This window comes from Podarcis vaucheri, assembly GCF_965113315.1.
Source record: "Podarcis vaucheri genome assembly, chromosome: 7".
Taxonomy (NCBI): domain Eukaryota; kingdom Metazoa; phylum Chordata; class Lepidosauria; order Squamata; family Lacertidae; genus Podarcis; species Podarcis vaucheri.
Window position 1 is genome coordinate 78,979,755 of NC_138765.1, and position 24,574 is coordinate 79,004,328.

General features: G+C 45.9%; 1 protein-coding gene across 15 annotated transcripts in view; it reads left to right on the forward strand.

The window, feature by feature from the left end:
* Positions 1–24,574, forward strand: part of PEX14 (peroxisomal biogenesis factor 14) — a 140,959-nt gene that overhangs the window by 94,265 nt on the left and 22,120 nt on the right. For all 15 annotated transcript variants that reach the window (XM_082230332.1, XM_082230328.1, XM_082230335.1 and 12 more), the window contains exons 4-9: positions 513–635; positions 5,409–5,494; positions 10,276–10,378; positions 12,445–12,542; positions 15,703–15,794; positions 18,095–23,567. In XM_082230332.1, the coding sequence (XP_082086458.1) occupies positions 513–635; positions 5,409–5,494; positions 10,276–10,378; positions 12,445–12,542; positions 15,703–15,794; positions 18,095–18,563 (971 nt within the window). In that variant the 3' untranslated portion in view covers positions 18,564–23,567. The remainder of the gene's footprint in view (positions 1–512; positions 636–5,408; positions 5,495–10,275; positions 10,379–12,444; positions 12,543–15,702; positions 15,795–18,094; positions 23,568–24,574) is intronic.

Genomic DNA, 24,574 nt, shown 5'->3' on the forward strand with positions numbered 1-24,574 from the left:
CACTGGTCCACCCAGACAGCACTCTCTCCATTTACAATTCCCAGCAACTGGTATTGCCTCTGAGAGTGTGGGGAGAGTCAGTAGTCGAGAAATGTATTGTGACAATTGAAAAGCGGAACAAGGAGGTGTGACGGAGATGGAAGAAGGAGAGCGGTACTTCGCTTGGATGGAAGGGAACTTCCTTTCCAGAGGGGATTGCAAACGGCAGCCATTCATTGCTGGCCTCGCTGGCGTTTTCCCTGGTACGCATTTCTGACTTGAAGTACAAGCACCCTCATGGCTTTGAAAAAGGGTGTGGTACAGACCACAGCTCCTTCTAGTTTTGTCTCCATCCTCCTCCTCCCTGCTGAGGGCTGAGGCTGAGGAGGAGGATGCTGGTAGGTAGGACCACCTTATGGGCTGGTTGTAGGTTAAAAAGGCAGGCAGATGGGGGCTGGCTCAAGGCAGACTGAGGTTGCTGGGGCAGATCACCCAAATGGACCGGTATTAAATGACTCTCCTCTTCTTTCAAGGGCTGACGGATGAAGAAATTGACCTGGCCTTCCAGCAGTCGGGTACTGCCAAAGAGGAGCCTCAGCCCCATAGCCTTTCCACGCAGTTGGTGCCGACTCAGCCACCTCATCTTGCCCCACACAGTAAGTAGCCCCATGGCAGCCACCAGACTGTTTTATTTCCACATCTCGGTCTTGTCTTCTTTCTCAGGGCTGGGAAACAGGCAGCATTTTTCTTAAGTGTTTCTGGTTTTTATCTCCGTTTTGTTTTTCTCGGGCGCTAGCCCCCACAGTGGTGGAAACATTTGACTATAGAATGGCAATTCACTAAGGGTTGAATACAAGGAGGCAATATAAGAGTGGGAGCGATAGGCTTTGAGGTTTCTAAAATTCCTAAAAGAGCAGCTTCCCATCCCAAATCGATACGTATTATACATAATATGTATATAAAATATGTATTTTAAATAATACCTTTGCAATTGTGGGTTGTGTACAACCATTAGGCTAAAAGTTAACAAGTCAGTCATGTCCATTAATGTCAGTGGGCCTACTCTGAGTAAATCCCTTCTCCGGGATACCCCCCCTCTCCCTAGGCCACACCCCCTCCCTGCCTCTTTTTTTTGATTGCCTGGATGGAGGATTGAGGGTAGAGGGAATCTGTGAGCATGTGTAGAAACTAGTCTACTGTACAGAGGTGAAATTTACATGCACAGTCCCAGCCATGTTCACCTCTGCTCCTGCTTACCAGTGGCATGTGGCCCTAGGAAGGTTGCCCAGAAGAGAATGTGGCCCTCAGGTTGTGCTGGGGGATGGGGGACACAGTTCCCCACCCCTTGTTTGGATCCATTTCTTCATTGAAGCTTACCTGCCATCTTGCCCGTTTCCACACCCTATAATTTCATCTGCCACTTCCTTTCATTTCCACGCTTGAGGTTGCTGCTGGTTCCTGACGCCAGGCTAGTACGATCCCAGCCTCTAATAAAGATTTAACGCCAGCAATCTACTAGCACCTATTAGTCCCAATAAAGATATTGCAGAGTGAACGGCAACTTGTCCGCTCGCTGTGGTTTTGGCTCCCATCCTCACTCGTGAAAATGACAAGGAAATTAATTAATCTCCATGCAACAACTCAAACGTGCAATTAAGCCGCGGCCCTTCGGCTCGAGATGTAATTCTCATCTTGCTCTCCGACTGGCTCCAGAGGTTATCCTGAAGTATGGAAAGTGCATAAGGACACCAGAAGAGCCCTACTGGATCAGGCCAAAGACCCATCTAGTCCAGCGCCCTGTTTTTTCATAGCTCCAGGAAGCCCACAGGCAGAGCAAGAAGAAAGCTTGCAGCATTTGGGGCTTTTTAGTTTAGAGAAAAGACGAGTGATAGGTGACATAATAGAAGTTTATGAATTGATGCATGGCCTGGGTAAAACGGGATAGAGAAAAGTTTTTTCTCCCTCCCTCATAACACTAGAACTTGCGGCCACCCAATGCAGCTGAATGTTGGAAGATTTGGTACAGGTAAAAGGAAATCCTTCTTCACTCAACGCCTAGTTAAACTTTGGAACTCACTGCCACAGGAGGCATTGATGGCAAGCAGCCTTGGTGTCTTTGTAAAGGGTTACACAAATTCATGGAGAGAAGGGCTATTGATGACTACTAGCCATACTGTCACTTTTCTCAGTTTTCCTTATTTTAAAGTCCCAGTTCCTTGATGCTGATGCTAAACCTTTAACCACAGAAGAGAACCAGTCAGTTCTCTTCTTCCTTGCTGCTTGAGTTCACTAGCATGTGCAAGTGTGTGTGTGTGTGAATCTTTTCCCATCTGTACTTTTGCCAAGAAGTGTCAAAAACTGCTTATTTTATTAAAAAAAACCCCAACACATAGAGACACACATACACACACATACACCCCACAAGCCACCAACTCCTTGATTTTGATTAATATAGAGAAACAAGACTTGGGTTGACTGATAATAAAACTGATAAATGACATCTGAATTACTTGTAGCTGTAATTTATTACATAAAATATCTTTTATTTGACATGCGATTAGTTGCTGGAAGCATCACTCAATCTGACTAGTTTGAACGCGCTCCCAAAATGAACCCCCCAACTTGGAAGGGAAATAAAGGAGGCAGAGTGGGAACACTGGTGCTGTCTGCCGTTGGCATTTATGAAATACTCTAATCCAGAAGTGAGGAGAAATCTGACTCTTAAGTGTTTAAATGATTGATAGGGTTTATATATACTTTTCCCCACCTCCCCTAATCTCCTTCATTACATACAAATTCTGGGGAGTTCCTGAGCTAAGGTGTTCAAGCAGTGTTAGCATTGCACGGGCGTTGTCAGCATCCCATAATATTTACGGCCCTTGTCGGTGGGTGTTCGTGTGCTGGTTTTGCACCTGTTTTTTTTTTTTTTAAGAACTCCACTGTCTTTCGTACAAGGGCTGTTGGTTCCTGCTCTCCTTACCCTTGGATGTTAAGGCAGCCACTCAAGTAGGCCTCCTCTGGCAAGTTAAGGGCTGCCTCCAAGCGATCGCTCAAAGAAGTGTCACAGAAGTCTGCTTTCTCTGCTTCCAGGCCACAGACGACCAACCTGGGCATTTGTTGGCTGACAAAACTTTTTGGAAGGCTGCTTGAGGATGGGGCAGTGGCCAGTGACAGAGATTGTTTTTAAAGGGGGATTGGGCATGAGAGAAGAGGTCTGTGGATGGCTCTTACCGCGAGAGCTCCACAGAACCTCAGCGTTCAAAGGCAGTCTACCTCAGGATGCCAATTGCTGGAGGCCACCCAGTTGCCCTTATGTACTCCTTGGCTGACTTTCCAGGTGTGTTTTTATATATTCTGGAAGACGCTCAGATGGGCGGGGTAATAATAATAATAATAATAATAATAATAATAATAATATAATTCTGGGGTACAGGGCTCTAGCTGGATGCTGCAGCTGAATAGCTCAGTTGGTTAGAGCGTGGTGCTAAGAACATCAAGGTCACAGGCTTGATCCCCGTATGTGACAGCTGCATATTCCTGCATTTCAGGGGGTTGGAATAGATGATCCTCAGTGTCCCTTCCAACTCTACAATTCTGTGACTGTTCTGTAGGGCCCTGCTTGGGTAGTTATTTATGTGACACTAGCTTAGTATTTGCTATGTGACAGATTATTATATAGATAGGGAGATTGCTGGCCTCCCCATTAAATATTTTGCAGGCCTTGAGGGGTTCCTTACCAATGCATTAAGAAGAGCTCCGCTGGATCAGGCCAAAGGCTCATTTAGTCCAGCATCCTGCTCTCATAGTCATCTTACTCTTATTACAGAAAGTGGTAGGTTTTGCCACACAGATCCTCCTCCTCCTCCTCCTCAAAGCTGAAGGAACTGTGCAATAAGTCTGCCAAAGTTACTAGTCCACAGGGTTGGGTCCTGGCTCACAGAGTCCCTTTTCACTGTCACATCAGGGGAGCTGGTGCAGAATGTGGGGTGTTTTCTTCCTCCTCTCCTTCTTCTTCTTCTTTTTCTTCTCCTTCCCTTTCCCCTTCCCCTCTTTTCAATTAGTTCTTTTCCCCTTTTCCTCAGTGCCTTTTATTTTTCGCCACAAGACAGAATTGTTCCACACACCCCTAAAACGAGTAAAATGGCATTTCAGCTCCTCGTCTTTATAGACTCTCTGAACTTTCCGAAAGATCATCTCGGTCCCTTTTCATTAATAATGAAAACCAGGGGGCAATAAAATGTTCTTAGCACGAACATTACAGGGACAGAGGGAGAGATGACAGAGGTCAAAGGCCGCAGATGATGGAGTTGCTATGGGGGGGGGGGGCTTAGGGAGACCTACAGGTGTCTTCGGAGTCTTACTGGAGGTCAAAGAAGGAGTGGGACATTGGGGCCTGGGCAAAGATCGGGACAACTATTCCGACATGGTTCATAAGAAGACAGTAACTCCGTGATAGTGGGGATTTTATTTGCAAGATTGTGAGTTGCTTCTCCTATACAGTGGTACCTTGGGTTAAGAACTTAATTCGTTCTGGACGTCTGTTCTTAACATGAAACTGTTCTTAACCTGAGGTACCACTTTAGCTAATGGGGCCTCCCGTTGCCACCACACCGTCACTGCGTGATTTCTGTTCTCATCCTGAAGCAAAGTTCTTAACCCGAGGTACTATTTCTGGGTTAGCGGAGTCTGTAACCTGAAACGTCTGTAACCCAAGGTACCACTGTACAGAGTAAACCCATTGAAATGAATGGACCTAAGTGACTAATTATCTTGAACGTTAGCGGGTCTGCTCTGAGTTGGAGACAACCTACTGAGTGCATCTATTGTGTAGATGCTTTCGGAGTTGGAATTGAAAAATCCAGAGCCACGACTGGCAGTTACGTTTTCTGAGCCAAGTGAACTCTGGGAACTGTAACTCTTTGATGGGAATAGGGGCATCCTAACAACTCTCAGCATCCTTAACAAACCACAGCTCCCAGAATCCTTTGGGCGGAGCCCTGACTGTTTAAAGAGGTATGATGGCGCTTTAAATGTGTGGTGTGGATATGGTTATATATTTGGTATGTATCATTGGCCGGATGTTGAAACGTAACCTTGTAATACATACTCTCAACCTGAAGCTTTACTGTATATCCCGGGTTAGACAATTTTACAATTGCTTCTCTGGGGAATTACTCCATATTTACTGCAGGCTCTTCCTCAGGGATGGGGAACCTGTGGCCTTCCAGATCTTGTCGGACTTCAACTCCTATCTGTTCTGACCGTTGGTCATGCTAGCTAGAGGCTGATGGGAAGCAGAGTTTGACCGTGTCTGGAGGGTCCTAAGTTCCCCATCTCTATCCTGTGCCTGGATAAGGAGTGCATCAGGGAATACCACAAAACCCTGCCCGTTCCTATTCACTCTTACCTTTTTCGCTTCTGCCCTCCAGGTCCCCCTGGTTCCAGATGGCGGGATTACGGCGCTCTAGCGATTATCATGGCAGGCATTGCTTTCGGCTTCCACCAGCTCTACAAGGTAAGGGATTACCTTCCGACTTTTGTCAAGGCCATGGGATGCAACCTCCGTAGCTCTGCAGGGAGGTCCCAGGTTTCAGCTCCCAATGGCGTTGGCAGGTAGGACTGGGAGAAAACCCCCCCGCCTAAAATCCTGGTCAGTGTGGACAATGCAGAGCAAGGTGCACCAGTGATCTGACTCCGTGTAAGGCAGCTTCCTATGTCTTTAGGCAGTGGTTCTCAAACATTTTTCTCTGGGCCGCAGTTTCAGAATACAAATTTGCTCGCGCCACTCTGATTTTTTTTTTATGGATAAGAAATACACTGGAAAACAAAAAGGAACAACTATCAGTGCTTGATTTATAACCTAGAACACAACTACTTTATTAATAATAATAATAATAATAATAATAATAATAATAATAATAATAATAATTTATTATTATTATTATTAATACCCCGCCCATCTGACTGGGTTTCCCCAGCCACTCTTCACGGCTTCCAACAGAATGTTAAAAATGGGATAAAACATCAAACATTAAAAACTTCCCTAAACAGGGCTGCCTTCAGTCTAGATAGTTGTTTATTTCCTTGACATCTGATGGGAGAGAGTTTTACAGGGTGGGCGCCACTACTGAGAAGGCCCTCTGCCTGGTTCCCTGTAACTTCATTTCCCGCAGTGTGGGAACCGGCAGAAGGCCCTTGGAACTGGACCTCAGTGTCAGGGAAGAACGATGGAGGTGGAGACGCTCCTTCAGGTATAATATGACAATGGGACATCGAGAATAATGCAGCTGCATACGAACATGAATCATCCCCCAAATATAATTATAAACAAGTCTCTTACGTATATGTACCTTAAGTATGTATAGAAACTCAAAGAAAGGTGTGTGTTTGCTTTTGCCGGGTAATCTCATTTGTATTATGTCTAATATGAGACAGACAAACTCTCATCTCTGCACCAACACAAATAAGCACTTCTCTTTTCTGATCTTTCATATTTCTCTGAGTTGAAAATCCCTGTTCACAACAATATATCACAGGGAACTATAGATGAATAGCCAATGCTTTGGAAGAGGAGTCGATAACTGTTTCTGCATGTATATCGAAGAAAATTTATTTTGATACTATACTACATGGAAATGTTGAAATGGGTCTTAGATTGTCCTTGAATCAGCCACACTTTCCCACCCTCTCCGGCCACACCAGTGGGACACACCACACTCCTTGAGAACCACTGTCTTAAGGGAAAGACTCAGTGGCAGAGCTTCCCATTTGCATGCAGAAGGTCCTAGGTTCAATCCCCAGTATCCCCAGATAGAAGAAGAGTTCAGTTTGAGTTCTGATTCAGTTTGATATAAAAGTGAACCTACCTAATTTTCTTTTCCCAAAACAATGTGAGGACCAAAACACAGCTCTCCTTCAGAGTTCACACTTCTATGAATTTTGTAATGTCATCGTCCAGTTACTTTTTTTTAATGCATATCTTAGGGGAGAGTGTACATAAAAGTGAATATATTCATCAAAATAAAATAGAAAAAATGCATTGTGTTTGTGGAAACCACTTGCAAAAATGTGTATGTGAGTCAGAGCTGCGTACAAAAATGTGCTTATTAGGAGAAGTTTGCACCAGAATGCTGACAGATTCACATGAGGATATAAAAAAGGAACTGCTACAGAAATGTAGAGTGCTGAATTTAAGATTTTTTTTGGGGGGGGGATGAGAAACCAAGAAAACCAAAATTGTCAGATCCGCCCTTATCTCCAGGTAGGCCTGAGAATATCCCTTGTCTGAAACCCCGGGGAGCCACTGCCAGTCAGCACCATGTCTGCTTGATCAATGGTCTGTTCTGCCCAATTTTGTCCATAACCCTGCTCCCCACTGATATGCGGCCCCTGGAAGGTTGCACAGCAGGGAATGTGGCCCCTGCAGTGTAGAGAGTTGAGCTCTTGTCATGGAATGCTGTATTTACACGGCTTGTGTGTGCTTGTGAAGACTTGCCTCTTGCTGCAGAGTTCCCTTGCTCCCTGGACCCCATGCATTCTCCTTCCCACCCCCTGGAAATATACTTTGTAGGTCTGTTTCTGTTAGCAAAAGAAGAGAGTGTTAACTTCATTAGGGCTTATGAATCAACAAAGCACAGTGCCAGGGGAGTATTTGAGTTTTATCTGCATTTATTGGAAAGATGTCCGCCCCATCTTTCCATCTAAAACTTTGCAGGTGGCTAATGGCTGCAGCTCTGAAAGCAAGCAACTGGGCGGGGAGAGGAAGCTAAAATAATTCTGTTATTCCTTTTAAAAAACTTTTTTAAAAAGTGATACCGAAAAAGTAGCAGTAAAATATGAATAAAAAATTCAGTTGGCAACAAGCAACTTTAGAGAGCTTTCGAAAACCTGAGCAAACTAGAGAGGACTTGAATTGGCACCCAATGCTCATCAAACTATTTGCCATGTGTTGGGTGTAATTCGAAGAAGCTTTTCCTCCTGTTCTCACCTACCTCACCTCAGACATAGGAGGGCTTCTAAAGGTGATTTGAACCAGTTGGTAGTATAAACATAGGTTTCAAACAAGCACTAGTTTGTTTAACCAGCCAACTTCAGAAACCATGGTTTGAAGAAACTGGCTAGTTTTACACTGGGGTGAAGAGCCTGCTTTTCAGCCTGAGGGTGTGATACATAAACACACTGTGTACAAGTATTCCTGCTGGTGCATGTAACACTAAACCATGGTTTATCATGACACATAAACTCAAGCACTGTGCAAGTATACAGCCTGCCATTTTACCCAATGCAGCTGTGGGATTATTTTTTGAACTCTGGAAAAGACCCTGTAAAACAACTAAACAAAAACAGAAGAATTAATTATTTCAGCTTGTACTGTGCATGAAAAGCCATTTCAAGAGATCACACTGTGTGTGGTTGCTGCATATTTTTCCACCAGGATTTTACCAAAAGCATCCACACGGTCGCTTTATATATGACCACCAGAAAATGCAGTATTAGCTCACAGAACGTTGTGAGTTGTTTGAAAAAGGAAAAGTGGAAGATTAGGGCCGATTGGGGTTTGTGTGCAGAATGGTCCACTGGAGAAAAGCATGCCTGGCTGGATCCTGGAGCAGGATCCTTCCTTTTAGGAGGCGAGAACACATTGCAATAGTATTTCCTTGCAAGTCCTACTTGTTAAATATACAAACAGGTAAAATAGGACTTTAGCCTCATGTAAAGAGGCAGGAGTGGCAAGTGGGGTAGAGGTAATGGCTCACAGATTTTAGCAGTGACTCCCATTGTGCCAGAGCTAACCCGGGCATTACAAGGGTGTCCCCTCACTTTCATTTGTGAAGTGCTAACAGATATGCAAATACGTAAACGAGGCTGACGCCAGACATCTGTATCATTAACGTTGTAGATCAAGTGGAGAACATATTCCCCCACCCCCAGGCACTTCAATCTTGTGGGGTTTTATTTTTATTTTATTTTTTTAAAAAAGCATAGTAAACTCTTCTTTAAAAAGTACATTTAAACATTTCTCTCTCTCCAGCTAGACACTATTTATTTATTTTTCCTCTTTAAAGCAAAGATTAGAGGCAGATGCTAGGCTTTGTCTTTCTCTATCTAATATTTCCCCCCAGAGGTGGAAGATTAATATTTCTGTTCTGGAGTACAGCAAATCTGAAATTCCCTTTGGGACAGAGATTATTATTATTATTATTATTATTATTATTATTATTATTATTATTTCAAACTATACCTGCAAGGTCTCAGGGCCTAAAATGCCTTTCTCACCAGTCCCGTCCCCATGGCCTGCTCCAGAGGACTGGAGGCAGGCTGAGAGGGAATTCCTATTTGTGAGTCCTGCCTCACATAGGGAACAGGCTGAATGTGGGCCTCTAGCTTCCCTTTCCGGCCCTTGGAGGTTTACCCAGCTCATACCCACCATTTACCCTGCTTCACACTGCAAGTGTATATGCCTAGCTTGAACTTTAATAATGTTATGGTTTGTAATGTGCCAGCAAATCAGAATTGCAAACCATGGTTTGAAGTGGGTTTGTAAACCATAGCTTGTGCTAACGATGGTTTAGCTCAAGGTCTGACTTGGCAAACTTTGGTTATAGCTGTGCCTCAAAACAAAAGGGAGTACAGTCAACCAGCTGTGAGCTGGTATATATGTACATATACATATGTATATATATATATATGTATCTGGTTTTGGTGTCTTCGGGTGTCTTCCCGTGTAAGAGTCGGGGTGTCTGTGCGACGTTTCGACGAGGTCTCACTCGTCATCTTCAGGCTGGTGCTTTCGGCTTCTTGTTACTGGAACAGAGCCGAACAAGAAGCCGAAAGCACCAGCCTGAAGATGACGAGTGAGACCTCGTCGAAACGTCGCACAGACACCCCGACTCTTACACGGGAAGACACCCGAAGACACCAAAACCTGCATTCCTGTACCCGTGAAAATCTACGAAAGCATATATGTATCTATATATATATGTAGCATCTAGCAACCTATCTGGTGCTGATTGAAGTCTTGCAAGGAATACATGGTTCTCAGGGTGCTTGAATTAGGTCTGAAGCAGTCCATAGTTTGCCTCTACGGTTGGAAGTGCAAAACCCAGTTTAGTGCGATATCTTAATTGAACCCGGTTGGACGCTGGGCCATTCTATGTGTAGCACCCCACCAGGCACTGATTGATGTTTGGCAAGGAACGTGTGGTTCAGATTTCAGGGTGCTTGAGCCAAGCGCAAATGTACCCCTGTTTCCTTTCCTCCTGTCAACACACTTGGCTCTCTGCTGTTTTGGTGCAGAAATACCTGCTCCCGTTGATCATGGGCGGCAAGGAAGACAGGAAGCAACTGCAGAGGATCGAGTCGAGCATCTCTGAGATGAGTGGCAGCGTGACGCAGACAGGTGAAGATTAATGATTCCATCAGTCCCTGCCCCTCAAAGCCCCTGCTCCCCACGTCTCTCTCCCCCCCACGTCTCCTTTCTTTTCACCCCCCCACCCCCAGTCTTCCCTCCTTTCCCCAACCTTCTCCTCCATCTCCACTTTATGTGGTGACTTCATTTATCTGCTCTGAGAAATCTGTTCACATTTGCAAATGAAGCCGCCGTCATTTCGGTTTAATTTGAAATTGCTTGTTTACTGTCGGCGCGGCCTCAATTAATTATGTTTTTACGGAAAGGCTCCCAACCTCAGAATATTAATAAGGGGAATAAAATGACAGCCTTTCGAAGGGGCTGTAAAGTTCATTTTTAATTTCTGCTTCTCTGAGGGTTTTCTTTGGGTTTTTTCCCTCCTGCCCCCTCCTTTTTCTTTTGGGGGACGGGTGGGGGCACCTGCTCTGCTGCCACCCCTTCCCCTCCACATTTTTTCCTTCTGAGTACTCAAGGCAGGGTCAAGAGAGTCTGTAATTACGCCTCGTCCCCCGACCCTGGCAACCTTCTCTGTTATTGACTCCATAGGGCTATTCTTCATTACACACTGCCCCGACGGATGACCTAGATTAGCTGTTACCTGTCACACTAGTGAAATCTCTCTCCTCTCTCTCTCTCCTTCTTTTTTTATGAACCTGTTTACTGGTTTATAATTTGAAAAAAGGGGGGTTGGGGGGAACCTCTGAGCAGTGTTAATCAGTCCCCCTCCCTGCCACAACTGAGTTTTCTTTCCTGGAGACGGGGGTGGTGGGGAGAATGTATCCAGAGAAGGAATCTTTTCCCCATCCGCTATATTCACGTAAATGACTTTTAACTGGCCCTTTGCCTAGAACATAAGAACAACCCTGCTGGATCAGGCCAATGACCAGGATCTTGTGCAGCATCCTGTTCTCACAGTGGCCACCCAGGTGCCTCAATAGGAAGCCCACTAAGCAAGACCCAAGCACAAGAGCGCTCTACGCTCCTGCCGCTTCCAGCAACTGGTATTCAGCAGAATTACTGCCTCTGACGCTGGAGGCAGAGCATAGCCATTACAGCTAGTAGCCTCCACGAATTTGTCCAATCCCCTTTTAAAGACATCCAAGCTGTTGGCCGCTCTTGCCTCCTCCAGGATCGCTACACTGTGTGGAGTCCTTTGTTTTGGTTTGTCCTGACTCTTCCAACCATCATATTCATTGGATGTCCGTGCGCCCTAGTGCTATGAGAAAAAAAACTTTTCTCTGCTTTCTCCATTCCGTGCATAATTATTTGATTCATGTGCTGTTGTAAGTGCATAGATGCAGAGCACAGGAGCATCTTCTAAAGCGGGGGGAGGATAACTGCTACTTTTGAATTGCCCAGCAATAAAACCGCTAGCACATTTTTGCAAAGCTAAGCAGGGTTTCAAGTTGAATTGAAGAACACATGTTGAGATTCCTGCATTACAGGGGGTTGGACTAGATGACCCACGGGACCCCTTCTGACCCTACAGTTCTATGATTCTATGTTGTTTTCCCAATCTCCCAATAGGGGAAGGGCTGTAGCTCAGCGGTAGAACACCTGTCTTGCATGCAGGAGGTTCCTTGTTCAGTCCCATTCAGTGTATTTTGCGGATGTGATTTGGGCATCTGTTCCTTCTTTGCTGCTGCCGCTTATTCCAGAAGTGTTGTCCTCTTCCAAACCGTATACAAACCTCAAGCGCGAAGGAGAGCTTCCCCCCGCGCAGTTCAGAGGCAGATAAATGACACCGAGGCTGCGCGAGTTCAGGGAGACAGTGCAAATCATAAACTGATATAATTAGAAGGGAGAGGTTTCGGATAGATATACTGTGGGCTTATAGACACCTATACAAAGGGAAGATAAAGTAGAAATAGGGGAGGTTAGATAACAGTGCAGGTAGATTACCCATGACATTGATAAATTATAAGCGGTTCGGGCAAGCAAAAGCCACTGATAAATTAGACGTAGAAAGAACGGAGGCATCTTGTAGTTGGACATCAGAACACTTTTTTGTGTTGTGATCTCATTTCCCCCTCTGTTTCCTTCCTCTTTTAAAACAGTGACTCAACTTCAGACAACTTTAGCTTCTGTCCAGGAACTTCTAATCCAACAGCAGCAGAAAATCCAGGAGCTCACTCAAGAACTGGCTTCCTCCAAGGTATCTCTCATCACCCTGTACCCTTTCGATAACTGCAAAAACGGGTCCTCAAACAGCTTGCAAAAGCAATTCATGAAATATGCTGCAGTGGCTTTTTTTAAAAAAAAGAAGGATTTGACAGATATGTGAAGGGGAGTTAAGCCCACCAGCAGTTGCTGGGGAGCACGATCAATGTAGCGCATCCGTGTTTTAAATCAGGCTTACTAAAAGCCAGAGCAGGCATTCATGCAGAGACGCAGTGGGCAGCCTCCTTTCTGCTTAGTGTTCCCATCTCCCAGGAGCCTTTAGTCCAGGCATGTGGAATCTCTGATCCACCAGATCTTGCTGGACTACAATTCCCCTCATCCCTGGCCTTTGGCCACACAGGCTGCAGTGAGTTGGCAGAAACATCTGGGGGGCACAAATGCTGTCCTAAATAATTTGGTACCAGGAGAAAGGGAATCCAGCCTCCCAAGCCCCCATTCGCTCATTTTTCCTTTGGGGAGACAGAAGGTCTTGCTGGTGGCCTGGAGCCAGCCAGGAAATTGGGAGACTCTCTCTTCTGAGTCTGAGAAGTGTTAAGATCAAGAGCATATGTTACACTTTAAGGAGAGAAAATGAGCTTGTTGGGATGGGGAGTCTTTCAAGATTCCTCCTCCTCCTCCCTCTTTCTTCTTCTTTCTTCTTTCTAAAGCCCTCCTCTGAAAATAGTGACACTTGCTGCTGTTTATACAAAGTTTGTGTGTGTGTGTGTGTGCGCGCGCGCGCGCATTTTTTGGCATTTCATAGCATTCATATACTAGATTGCAACAAAACCTTAAAGTGCTTTACATTTTTTTTTAAAAAAAATTAGTCAACAAAAGACAGTTGAAAGCACTTATTTAAAAAATATTTAAAAACCAATTGGCAGGAGGGATGAAAAGAACATGTCAGCATTCTGTGTGTCCAGATAGGATTTGCCTAAACATAAATGTTTCAAGCAGGCACTGAAAAGTGTACGGTGTACATCAATAGGCAGGGAGTTCCAAAGTTTAGGTGGATGTCGTTGGGCTATAGTTCCCATCATCCTCCCTGACCATTGGGCATGCTGGCTGCATTTGGGAGTTGCAGTCCAACGTCTAGAAGGTGCCAGGTTGTGGAAGTCTTCCCTAAACTTTAGCAGTTAAAAACAACAAAAACCCCAACCATAGTTTTTTCAGCTGTGCTCTTTAAGTTTTTATGTCGGCTTTTCAGACTCCTGCTGACATGCTGTAAAAAATGAAAAAGAAGGGCTTTAAGTAATTAAAAGGAAAAAAGAAAAGCCTGCTACATTCATTTGTGTGTGTGTAGCCTTGAATTTTCTACCACTTTTGTTTCTGGGGTTTTTGTTTTTGTTTTTTTGTTGTTGTGGCTGTTTAAAAGAGGCTGGCTTAAAAAGCCCCAGATGTCAGGTTTTTATTTCTTAAATCCTGCAGCATCTGGCACCATATGTGTTTTGGAAATCCGAATCCCTTTTGCACAGGCCAGCAAGTGGAAACCACTCTCTGCTCCTTTAATGTGCTTCTGCAGTTTTCAAAGGGCTTCGAGAGAGAGAGCCAAAAACGGTGGCTTGTGGATTCCCCACTGCCTCAGAGGCTCAGGGAGTGGCAGCCTCCCTGGGGAACACATCTGTGCCTGGGTTGTCAGCTACTATGGAGCTGAGCCTGTCGCTGCCAGAAAGGCAGGCTAGGGCGGGGGGGGGGGGCTGCAATGGTTGCTGCCAAAGCAGCAGCAGCAGCAGCAGCTGGGATCCGTTTCCAAGCAAGATGATGTGAGCTGAGACTTAGATAGCCCATCCAAGGATGGCATGGATGGATTTCAGGGTTTCTGGATCACCACTTAAAACAACAGCTTGAAGCCCAAGGATGAAGGGACGGCTTTGGCTTAGAGGCCAAGCACCTGTCCTGCATGCAGAAGGCCCCAGGTTCATTCTCCAGATAGGGCTGGGTGTTGCCCTCCAATCTCCATGGGATGTCCCTGATTTGAGGCCCTGGAGAGCTGGTTCCAGTCAGTGCAGACACTACTGAGATACAGTGGTGCCCCGCAAGACGAATGCCTCGCAAGATGAAAAACTCGCTAGACGAAAGGGTTTTGCGGTTTTTGAGCTGCTTCGCAAGACGAATTTCCCTATGGGCTTGCTTCGCAAGACGAAAACGTCTTGCGTTTTTTGCAAGTTTGTTTCCTTTTTCTTAACACCGTTAATACAGTTGCGACTTGACTTCGAGGAGCAACTCATAGAACGCGGTGTGGTAGCCTTTTTTGAGGTTTTTGGTGATTTTTGAAGCTTTTCCAAGACTTTTCCGACACCGTGCTTCGCAAGACGAAAAATTCGCTAGACGAAAAAACTTGCGGAACGAATTAATTTCGTCTTGCGAGGCACCACTGTAGGTGGATCAGTTTTCTGACTCAATCCAATCCGGTATAAAACAGCTTATTGTATGTTGCCATGTCTTAAGCGAAGGGTTGTAGCTCAGTGGTAGAGCATCTGCTTTGCATGCAAAAGGTCCCCAGGTTCCTCAGTGGCAAAATGGTGGCTTATGGGCGGAGCCTGTTGCCTCCTTCACCCCTGAGCCTTGCACTGCAACCACTTGTGACAACTGGTTACAGTTATGCCAGAGTTATTGCACGGTCAGGGATACTAACTCTCCACCCTGCAAAAAGCCCTTTACTGTTGTTGCTATGGTTAGAAAACTATGAGTCAGAACACTGTGGGGTTAGTTAAGGGCGGGCAGGCAGGCTTGCAGGGTATACCTTAAAAACACCACCCCCCCATTTTTTAATTTTTTTTTTTAAAGTCCACCAGGCAGATCCTGGTGCAAAAGTCCTGTGGTTGGAGAGCTCAAGGTAATTCCATGCACAAATTCCTACATCCATTATGCTCACCGGAGTTGCACTGTCTCATTTCACTCCCTCTTTGGCCTTCAATAAAAATTGTTTATTTTAAAAGAAAATCTAGGCAGGGCAATCCTCATGTGCTGCCCCTTAACGCCTAGCTGTTGTGGCGGAAACATCTGCCTGCAACCTTTATGATTCCTTTGAAAGACAAACAACGCCGTCCTCGGAAATGCTTTTGAGAGCCTGTGTTCTTGGGATACTTTCTCTTGAGGGGAGTCCATGTCTGAGTTCACCTGCCTTTGACCAAGACTTCCTCTTTGCATCCTAGGCCACGACGTCCACTAACTGGATCCTGGAATCTCAGAATATCAACGAGCTGAAGTCGGAGATTTATTCGTTAAAAGGGCTGCTTCTAAACAGGTATGCAGTAATACAGAACCACAATAACCCACGAAGAGACTGGCTGCAGGAACAGGCTAATGGCCCATCTGAGTCCAGCATCCTCTTCTCTCTCAGTGGCCATCCCAGTGCCTGTAGGAAACATGCAAGCAGGATTCAAACACAATAACACTCTTCCCCTCTTGGAGGAAGCTCTAAGGGGCCAATTTCTCAATAATGCAACCCACAGACCCACTGGGCCTCTCTGCAAACCTGTCTTTCTTTTCCCCTGTGCTTATATGCTGCTTGATACCAAAACAGTCTCTAAGTGATTTGCCAACAGATTAACAAATTGTAGGGGTTGCATCCAGTGCTAGACCTGCTCAAAGTATACCCATTGAAATTAATGGACACGAGTGACTATCTTAGGCCTGTTAATTTCAGTGAGTAGATCCATTGAAAATACGGAACATGAAGTGAGGTTCATTAATTTCAGCGGGTCTGCTCGGAATAAAACCTAGTTCAATGCCACCTAGTGGGTCTACTCTGAGCAGGACTTAGAAGGAGCAGAGGAGGGTTCTCGCTCCTATGCTGCAGCATTCTGTACTAGCTGTGGTTTCCAGGGCAAGGGCAGCCCCACAGAGTGAATTGCAGTAATCCAGATGCCAGTGTCTGAACTCTTGCAGTCGTACCTTCCCAGTCCAATAATAATTGAAGCTGCCCTACCAGGCATAGCTGGTCCCAGGCCCTTCTCTGTTCAGGGAGGGAGCTGGACTTTAGGAGCTGGCTATTGAATCTAGCATCTTCAGAGTCTGCCTCCTCCCCCTCCCCCTCCCTGCTGTCACTGGTTCTTAAAAAAACAACAATTGGGATATGTGGGGTGATGCACTGTATGTCTAAAGCAGAGATGGAGATTCTTGTTCAGCCCAAGGGCCACATTCCCTTGTGAGCAACTTTCCAGGGGCCACATGCCAGTGGTGGGCGGGGCTAGAGGTGAAAGTGGACAGAGCAATGGATGTACCTTCGTGCAGTAGGTTGGTTTGTACATACACACTCACACACCACTCTGTGTCCTCCAAGCAGGCAAGCCAGAGGCATTTTCACCGTTCAAGGACACATTTCCAGCCAAGCAGAGACACTCAAGGAGCGTACAAAGCACAGCCAGTGTGGGGTGTGGCTAAGAAGAGGGGTGTGGCTTGGGGAGGGTACCAAGGGCCAAACGGAGAGGACCGGAGGGCCACATTTTGCCTCCGGGCCTGGGATTTCCTCCCTGTCCTAAACCTATTTCTCATGCAGAACTCCAGTGCTCTGTTACTGCCAGCGATTGCTAGGTGAGCCAAACAAGGACACCCGTGCTCTTGTTTGTGTGTCCGCAAAGGGACATCTCATCATTAAGAGGAAATTCATTGTCGCCATTGGGGTGTGTGTGTATATGTGTGTATTAATGCAGCTGTGGAGATAAGTGCTTTTGGAAAATATATTTCTTAAAATAAATAAACAGAACCAGCCAGCTCAAGGCCCCCCCCCCCCTTGCAGCAAAGCAAGAGGCCGTGACACCGCAGCCAAGGAGAAAAGCCTCCAAATTGAATTTCTTGATAGCATTTATGATACTGGTGAATAATGCGGAGCGTTTGCTCGTTTACATGCAGAGGAGGTGGCGGGCGCTTCCGATACAGGGTTTCTTCCAAGGCTGAGGGGCAAAGGCTTTGCCAAGAGGGTAAGACGTCCTCCCATTTTCATTCCCCCTCTGGAAATCCCTACATGTCCCTGACACTACGTAGGGCATGTCTAAGAATCAGTTCCTAGCCTACAATAGTGACTAACACTGTGTTCTGGGTTAACAGCTGGCCATGGAAGCCTGTTGGGGATTCCTGAATGCAGGTGTGGGGGGTGATCTCAGACCCATGGGACAAATGCAACCTCTCCAGGCCTCTCTATCTGGCACCCAGGCCTCTGGCACCCCCTCTCTCTAGGCCATGCTTCCTCACTGGCCCTGCTGTGCACGCTTCTTGAGTATTTATGCCTGGCTGGAACACATCATTGAACTCTGATAATGCCTCTTGCTTGCCTGAATGGGGGATAGAGAGAGGGGTTTGTGTGTTTGCAGAACCTCTGGCGTTTGCATGACTGGAAGGTGGCCTACTGTACAAAGGTAAGAATCACTACAGAAGGAGAGAGTGCTCTTGTGACCTGCTCCTGCTTTTGAGTTTCCCATTGGTGCATCTGGTTGGCCGCTGTGAGAACAGGAGCTCTTCTTAGGTCCTTTATGAGCAAGGAGCAATTCAGCAGGTCATGGAGCTGGATCTAAGCTGCTCTTGTTTCGTTTCTTCCCTTCCTCCCAGGAGGCAGTTCCCTCCCTCTCCATCTGCACCTAAAATCCCATCCTGGCAGATCCCGGTGAAGCCCTCCTCGCCCTCCAACCCCGTAACCAACAACCACAACACCAGCAGTGACATCTCCCCTGTCAGCAACGAGTCCAACTCCTCCTCGCCCGTGAAGGAGAACCACAGCCCCGAAGGGCCCAAGGTCAGCTGCCACCTGCTGGGCCCTGAGGAAGGGGGTGAGGCGCTGATCGACCTCAAGGGGCAGGTCCGGATGGAGGTCCAAGGGGAGGAGGAGAAGCGGGAGGGCCAAGGCGACGAGGAGGGGGAGGAGGAAGAGGACGAAGACGACGATGTCAGCCATGTAGACGAGGAAGAATGTGTGGACGTCCAGACGGAGGACCGGCGAGGAGGTGATGGGCAAATCAACGAGCAAGTCGAAAAGCTACGGAGGCCCGAGGGAGCCAGCAATGAGAACGAAATTGACTAGTGCGGCTGGGGAGGGGGGGCACCTGCTCACCCCCACCCTCCGTACCTCTTGGCCGTGCTCTGTTCCTCGGGCCTCTCTCCCTGCCCAGTGATTTCTCCCCGTCTCACCTCTGTGATTCAACACAAGTAGCGTTGTGACCATCTTGCAAACCAAGCGGCCTGTGGGCCAAGGTCTGAGCAGCCCCTCACCCGCCAGTTCCGCTTTCCAGTGGCTCCCCTTTATTTCACGCTACAAGCCACTCTTCCCTCACATTGCGCCTCCAGAAGGGGCTTGGTTGCCACTTGGCCCACACCGCAGCCAGAGAAATGGGCCTCCTTGCTGACAACATAACACAAATCCAAATATCAAACGATGGACCTCAGGTTCCATCCTGTCTGTTCCTAAACTCTCTTCCTCTCCGGCAACCATCTAACTCAACTAACATCCCCTTTGCAAACAAAGAGTGGGGGCTACTGCCTTCTGAGCGACTCCCCAGAGCCACCGGTGTGACATCTGTCTCTCTCCCTCTGGTGACTTATTTCCTCCCCACCCCCTAGTTCAGTTTCAGATTGAAAAGACATCCCCACCTTTTATGAAACGCAAATGTTTTTTGTGGGGTTCCCAGATTCTCTTGCTTCCATTTCATTTCTGAACAAAGCGGTTGTCTTCTGAAGACCCCCTAACTCCCTCTTTTTCCTAGGGTTGTGAGCTAAGTTCTACTAAGAGTAGACCCACAGAAATTAATAGGCCTAAGTTAATTATGCCTATTAATTCCCATGGGTCTCCACTGAGTACGACTAGAATGGGAGACAGTGTCTTGGGAACAACAGTGTGGCATATTTGCTGGCAGAGTGATTTGCTACATTAGAGGGAGCAATTCTGTGAAGGCTTGGGTTGTTGGCTCAGTTTCTTAACATCTCCTGCCCCATCCAAAAATTGCCCTGTGCCTGAGGCTTAGCACTGCTGCTCCCCCTTCCTCTCTCTCTCATCCTTTACTCCTCTTTTTCTCCCTTTCTTCATGAGTCCTCATTTCTCTTTGCTGTTAAATGCCTAAAGCAAGCTCATGATTTTCCCTGAAGAAGGAAAAGGTATCGGGCCCAGTTCCCCTACTGTCTCCTTCCCAGTTCCAATTTAAGTCCTTGGTGTGACCATTGACTGCTCAGTTCTTCTAAGTCAATTTCAGGGAGCTCTCCTGACATTCCTGAACTACGACTCCCATTAACCCCAGCAAGCATGGGCAATGGTCTGGGACAATGGGAGTTGGCTTTTAGCAACATCTGGAGGGCCAAAGGTTTCCCATTCCTGGTAGCTGGAAGCTCTGTCCAGAAAGGAAGCTCCCTGTCATGTCTCTGCATGAGTAGCTGCTCTGACTTTTATGAAGACCGGTTTGAACAGTGGATGGGGCAGCTGTGGCCTTCCAGGTGTTGTTGAATGCCAGGCCCCTGTCAGCCCCAGCCAGCATAAGAGCTGAGCAACACCTGGAGGTCCAGAGGTTCTCCATGCCTATTCGAAGTCATTGGGCCTGAACAAAGGAAACAAGGAGGCATTTTGCCCCTCAGATCTGCCAGGCAGAGTTCATGATCTTTGTGTGGAGGCCTGTTCCTTGCACCTGTGTCACCCTTCCTCCCCGCATCCACCCCCCATCCCTCTTGCCCGCCTCACTTTTGCCTTACTGCAGGGATGGGAAAGAGTACAACTGCACTGGACTACAATTCCCATCATCCTCCCCTGACCACTGGCTGCTGCTACAGGGGCTGATGGGAACTGAAGCCCAAAAACATCATGGAGGGCTATGAAGGTCCTCAACCCACATCCCTGCCTTATTGGGTGGAGTAAATGGTCCAGCGATGTCCGGTCTCTGTTCACTTTTTCATTCAAAGAAAGAGAGGAAAAATATATAGATAGATATTTAAAAGAGCCTCGATTCCTGTTAACTAACATCTCTCGGGTCTTTCACTGCCTCCTCATCCTCACCAAGAGGCAAAACCGAAAAAAAATGTGCTTGTCCGTGTGATCATGTATAGAATCCAACTATAAAATATGATTGTATATAATTGTAATAAATATGAGTTACCACTATTTAACGCCGGGCGCTTTGCTGCTATGGCTGTAGTTTATTTTTCTTCCTTTTTTGAAATCGCCTGCCTGTTTTCAGCTGGGAACAGAGGTAGGATGGATTCCAGAACCGAATCCTCTTTAGGAAGAAAGAAAAGTCGGAGAAGGAGTGTAGTTCGTTGCTGTTAAATATCTTTAAAAGTAAACATATTTCATGTCCAAACCACAATTAGCTCCATACTCTTCACTTAGGGAGCAGCTCAGACAAGGGACATGGAGCTACCTCCTTATTATCGCCTCTGAAAATGCGCTTTTTGCAACTGTGTTCCACAGTCCAAACAGTTGACTTTCGTTTTTAACTGTTCATGTGATTTAACCTTATTTTGATTAGTGTGAGGAGGTTCCAGGCAGTTTTTGTACTCTTCTAAAGAAGAATTGGGGCTCCTGTTTTGTTACGGGAACATTTATTTATGTCCACACAATTAGCCTACGGAACTTGTTTCCACAAGGTGTGAGGCTAAGGTCACAAGCTTAGATAGCTCCATACTGAATTAGGCAAGCCCATGGAGGATAGGGCTGCCAGTGGTTACGACTGCTAACAAAGCAACAAGTTTCTAGCGCTTACATCAGTGAAAATGACCTTGAAAATATTGGCACAGACGCCTGCTGAAATCTCACAGGACGGAGGGGGTGACAAATAAGATTCTCATTGGGTGGAGGACTAAGGTTCCTGTGCAAGGTATTGTTCCTTTTCACAACTAATGAACCTAACAATAAATTGTAGGGGAAAACTTTAAAAAAAAAGCCATAAAGCCATAGAGAACAGTATTGCAAATTAATTGGATTTGAATAATGCATACAGCTACAAAATTAGGAATTATAGGAAACTGTCATAGCAGATCAGAGTATTTGTCTGTCCAGCCCAGGATCGTCTGTTCTGACTGGCAGTCACTCTCTGAGGGTCTCAGGCATATAAGGGTCCAACTGGAGATTCCAGGGATTGAACCTGGGACCTTCTGCATGGCATATATATGTGCTCTCTATCACCAAGCTATTCCTTAAATCACAGGAACACAGGAAAAAGCCTTATACCCATTCAAAGCATTGGTCTGTCTAGCTCAGTATTGTCTACACTGGTTGGCAGCAGTCCTTCAGGGTTTTCAAACAAGGGATATTCCTAGCCCTACCTGGAGATGCCCGGGACTGACCGCATAGTAAAGCCTGTCTGCCTCTGCCACTCATTTTTGGTCCCTTCCCAAAATCCCTGGTGTGGAATTTTAATCACCACGAGTGCACAAGACACGCAGCACTGCATCTCTCCAGAGGCAAGGCGCATCAGGGACAATTTGTGATATTCTTTGGTATGGTGAAGCTACTTCCTTTGTGGCCCAGGAGCACTTCAAAAGTTCAGTGTACGGCACACGTAAATTTAGCAGTATCCTCACTTAGCAGAATTATTTGCCCTCTTTAAAAGAAATGAGTGATTCCTGGATCTTTCCCCCACTGTGTCTGGTACACGGTGACATTTTCATGCTTATGGGGCGAGAGAAGGGACCTTTCCATGACTGTATTTAGACCTGTTATTGAATGCAGTGATTTCTCATTCCTTAAATGGACGAATATCTTTCCCAGGAGTCTCTCTCTCTCTCTCTCTCTCTCTCTCTCTCTCTCTCTCCTTTTAACGCTCATGAAGAACATTACATTTAGCTAAAACAAGGCAAATTTTGAAGGGTGTTTGAAAGTAAAAGCTTTCCTCAGAAGATTCCCCCCGCCTGCCCTGCTTTGTGTCTCACAAGCCAAGAATCTTTTGTCAGATGGAAACAACAGGACCAGAACGCAAAGAAGGTCTCATGATGAAAATGCATTGTCCCGTCAGTGCCCACTTTATATACATAGAAGGATTTGAAAATAGCTGCCTGGACAACGGCAGTCGCTTGGAGAATGTGGAAAATTATGTTGGGGAAGTATTTGAAAAGGGTGACTTACGAGGTTTACAATACAAACAGGATAATTTTGCTCCTACTGTTTCCACTGGATAGTAGGTACCAAAGAACCATTTAAACAGGGATTTTTAATTTTATTTTTTAAGGAGAAAGACTTTGGTTATTACTTCCTTGGTTGAAAGCCTTTAATACAAACACAGTGGTTTTTTTCTGGGGGTACTACGCACACCCTTAAACATTTTGTGAATCTTTTTATTTTTGTCCATTTACTGTATTTATTGTATTTGAACTATAAAATGGTGATTTTCTTGAATCAAAATGAGAATACCCCTAAACATTTTTAAAGAAAAAAAAAAGCACTGCTTTTATACACATAAATTCCAATTAGTGACCACATCTCATAGTTATCTTGGGAAAGGAGCCTCTGAACTCTCCTCAGTCTCTGGTTCGCTTACCTGGTGAATTAGTTAATAGCAGGTAAAAAATTGACTAGGGGCTGAGGACCTTTCAACTTCTCCATCTTGGGAAAATTTCCCATGAGGGTCCCAAGATGGTTAATTGTAATGGGAGGGTAGGGATCTGCCTTAACATGCCACACTATCTGATGAAGGGGTGGAACATCTTCCTCCATGAGAAAAGGTTATGACATTTGGGCCTTTTTAGTTTAGAGAAAAGGTAAGTAGAAGGAGACATGATAGAGGTGTATAGAACTATGGGTAGGTATGTAAAAAGTGGACAGAGGAAACGTCCCCCATAACACTAGAACTTGGCGACATCTAATTGTGCTGAATGCTTGGAAATTCAGGACACACAAAAGAAAGTCCTTCACACTGTGTAGCGAAACCTATGGAACTTGCTGCCACATGAAGTTGTAATAGCCACCAAGAGGTTTAGACAATTCCATGGGTGGCTACTAGCCACAGTGCCTATGTTCAGGTGCCTGAAATCACTCAGGTCTCGCTTCTGAGCTTCCCATCAGCATCTGGTTGGCTGCTATGTGAACAGGATGCTGGACAAGACACAGCAGGTGGGTCTTCTTAATGTTCTTATGTCCAGTGTTCCCAGAGAACCTGCGGCCCTCCTGATATTGCTGGACTGCACCTCCCACTATCCCATTGTCTGTGGTGGCTAGGCCTGATCAGAGTTGTAGTCTAATCATATCCTGAGGGCTGCAGGTTCCCCATGGGATTATACCCCAGACCTTCTCTTTATAAAATGTATGTTCAACATCTGAGTGATGAGTGAAGCCTACTTGTGTGGACTTCGGAATTATTCCATATGACCTGATCTGCAAGGAGTAGCTGTGACTCATGCACCTATATAGATTCTTCCCAGTTGGGCCTGTTTCTTGAAGCTTTAAAAGGCTCAAAGGCCTGGCCTTTAGTTGCTAGCCATCCTTCCTTGTGAGCCAATAGGTCAGGGATCAGCAAACTTTTTCAGCAGGGGGCCAGTCCACTGTCTCTCAGACCTTGTGAGGGGCCGGACTATATTTTTTCCGGGGGTGTGTGTGAACAAATTCCTATGCCCCACAAATAACACAGAGATGCATTTTAAATAAAGGGACACATTCTACTCATGTAAAAACACTCTGATTCCCGGACCGTCCTCAGGCTGGATTTAGAAGGCGATTGGGCCGGATCCGGCCCCCAGGTCTTAGTTCGCCTACCCATGCTATAGGTCCTTAATTATTCTGGTTCCAGAGGGGGGGCACCTTTTCTAACACTACAGAATGGACAGCCTTGGTCTGGTAAGGTTTGGGGGCTTTAATTATGATGCTTGAATTTTTTTAATTATTTTTTTTTTAGGTTTGTTGCTGCTATATTTATCTTATTTTGTGCATTGTTTATTTGTTACATTTATTATTTATTTGTTATATCCTGCCTTTCCTCTAATGAACTTGAGGCAGCATGCAAGGTTTTGTCCTCCCCCTCCTATTTTATCCTCAAAACAACCTTTAGAGGTAGGCTAGATTGAGAGATGGTTACTCAGTTCAAGAGCACCCACCTACATGCTTGTTTAAACTACTTTGAAGAG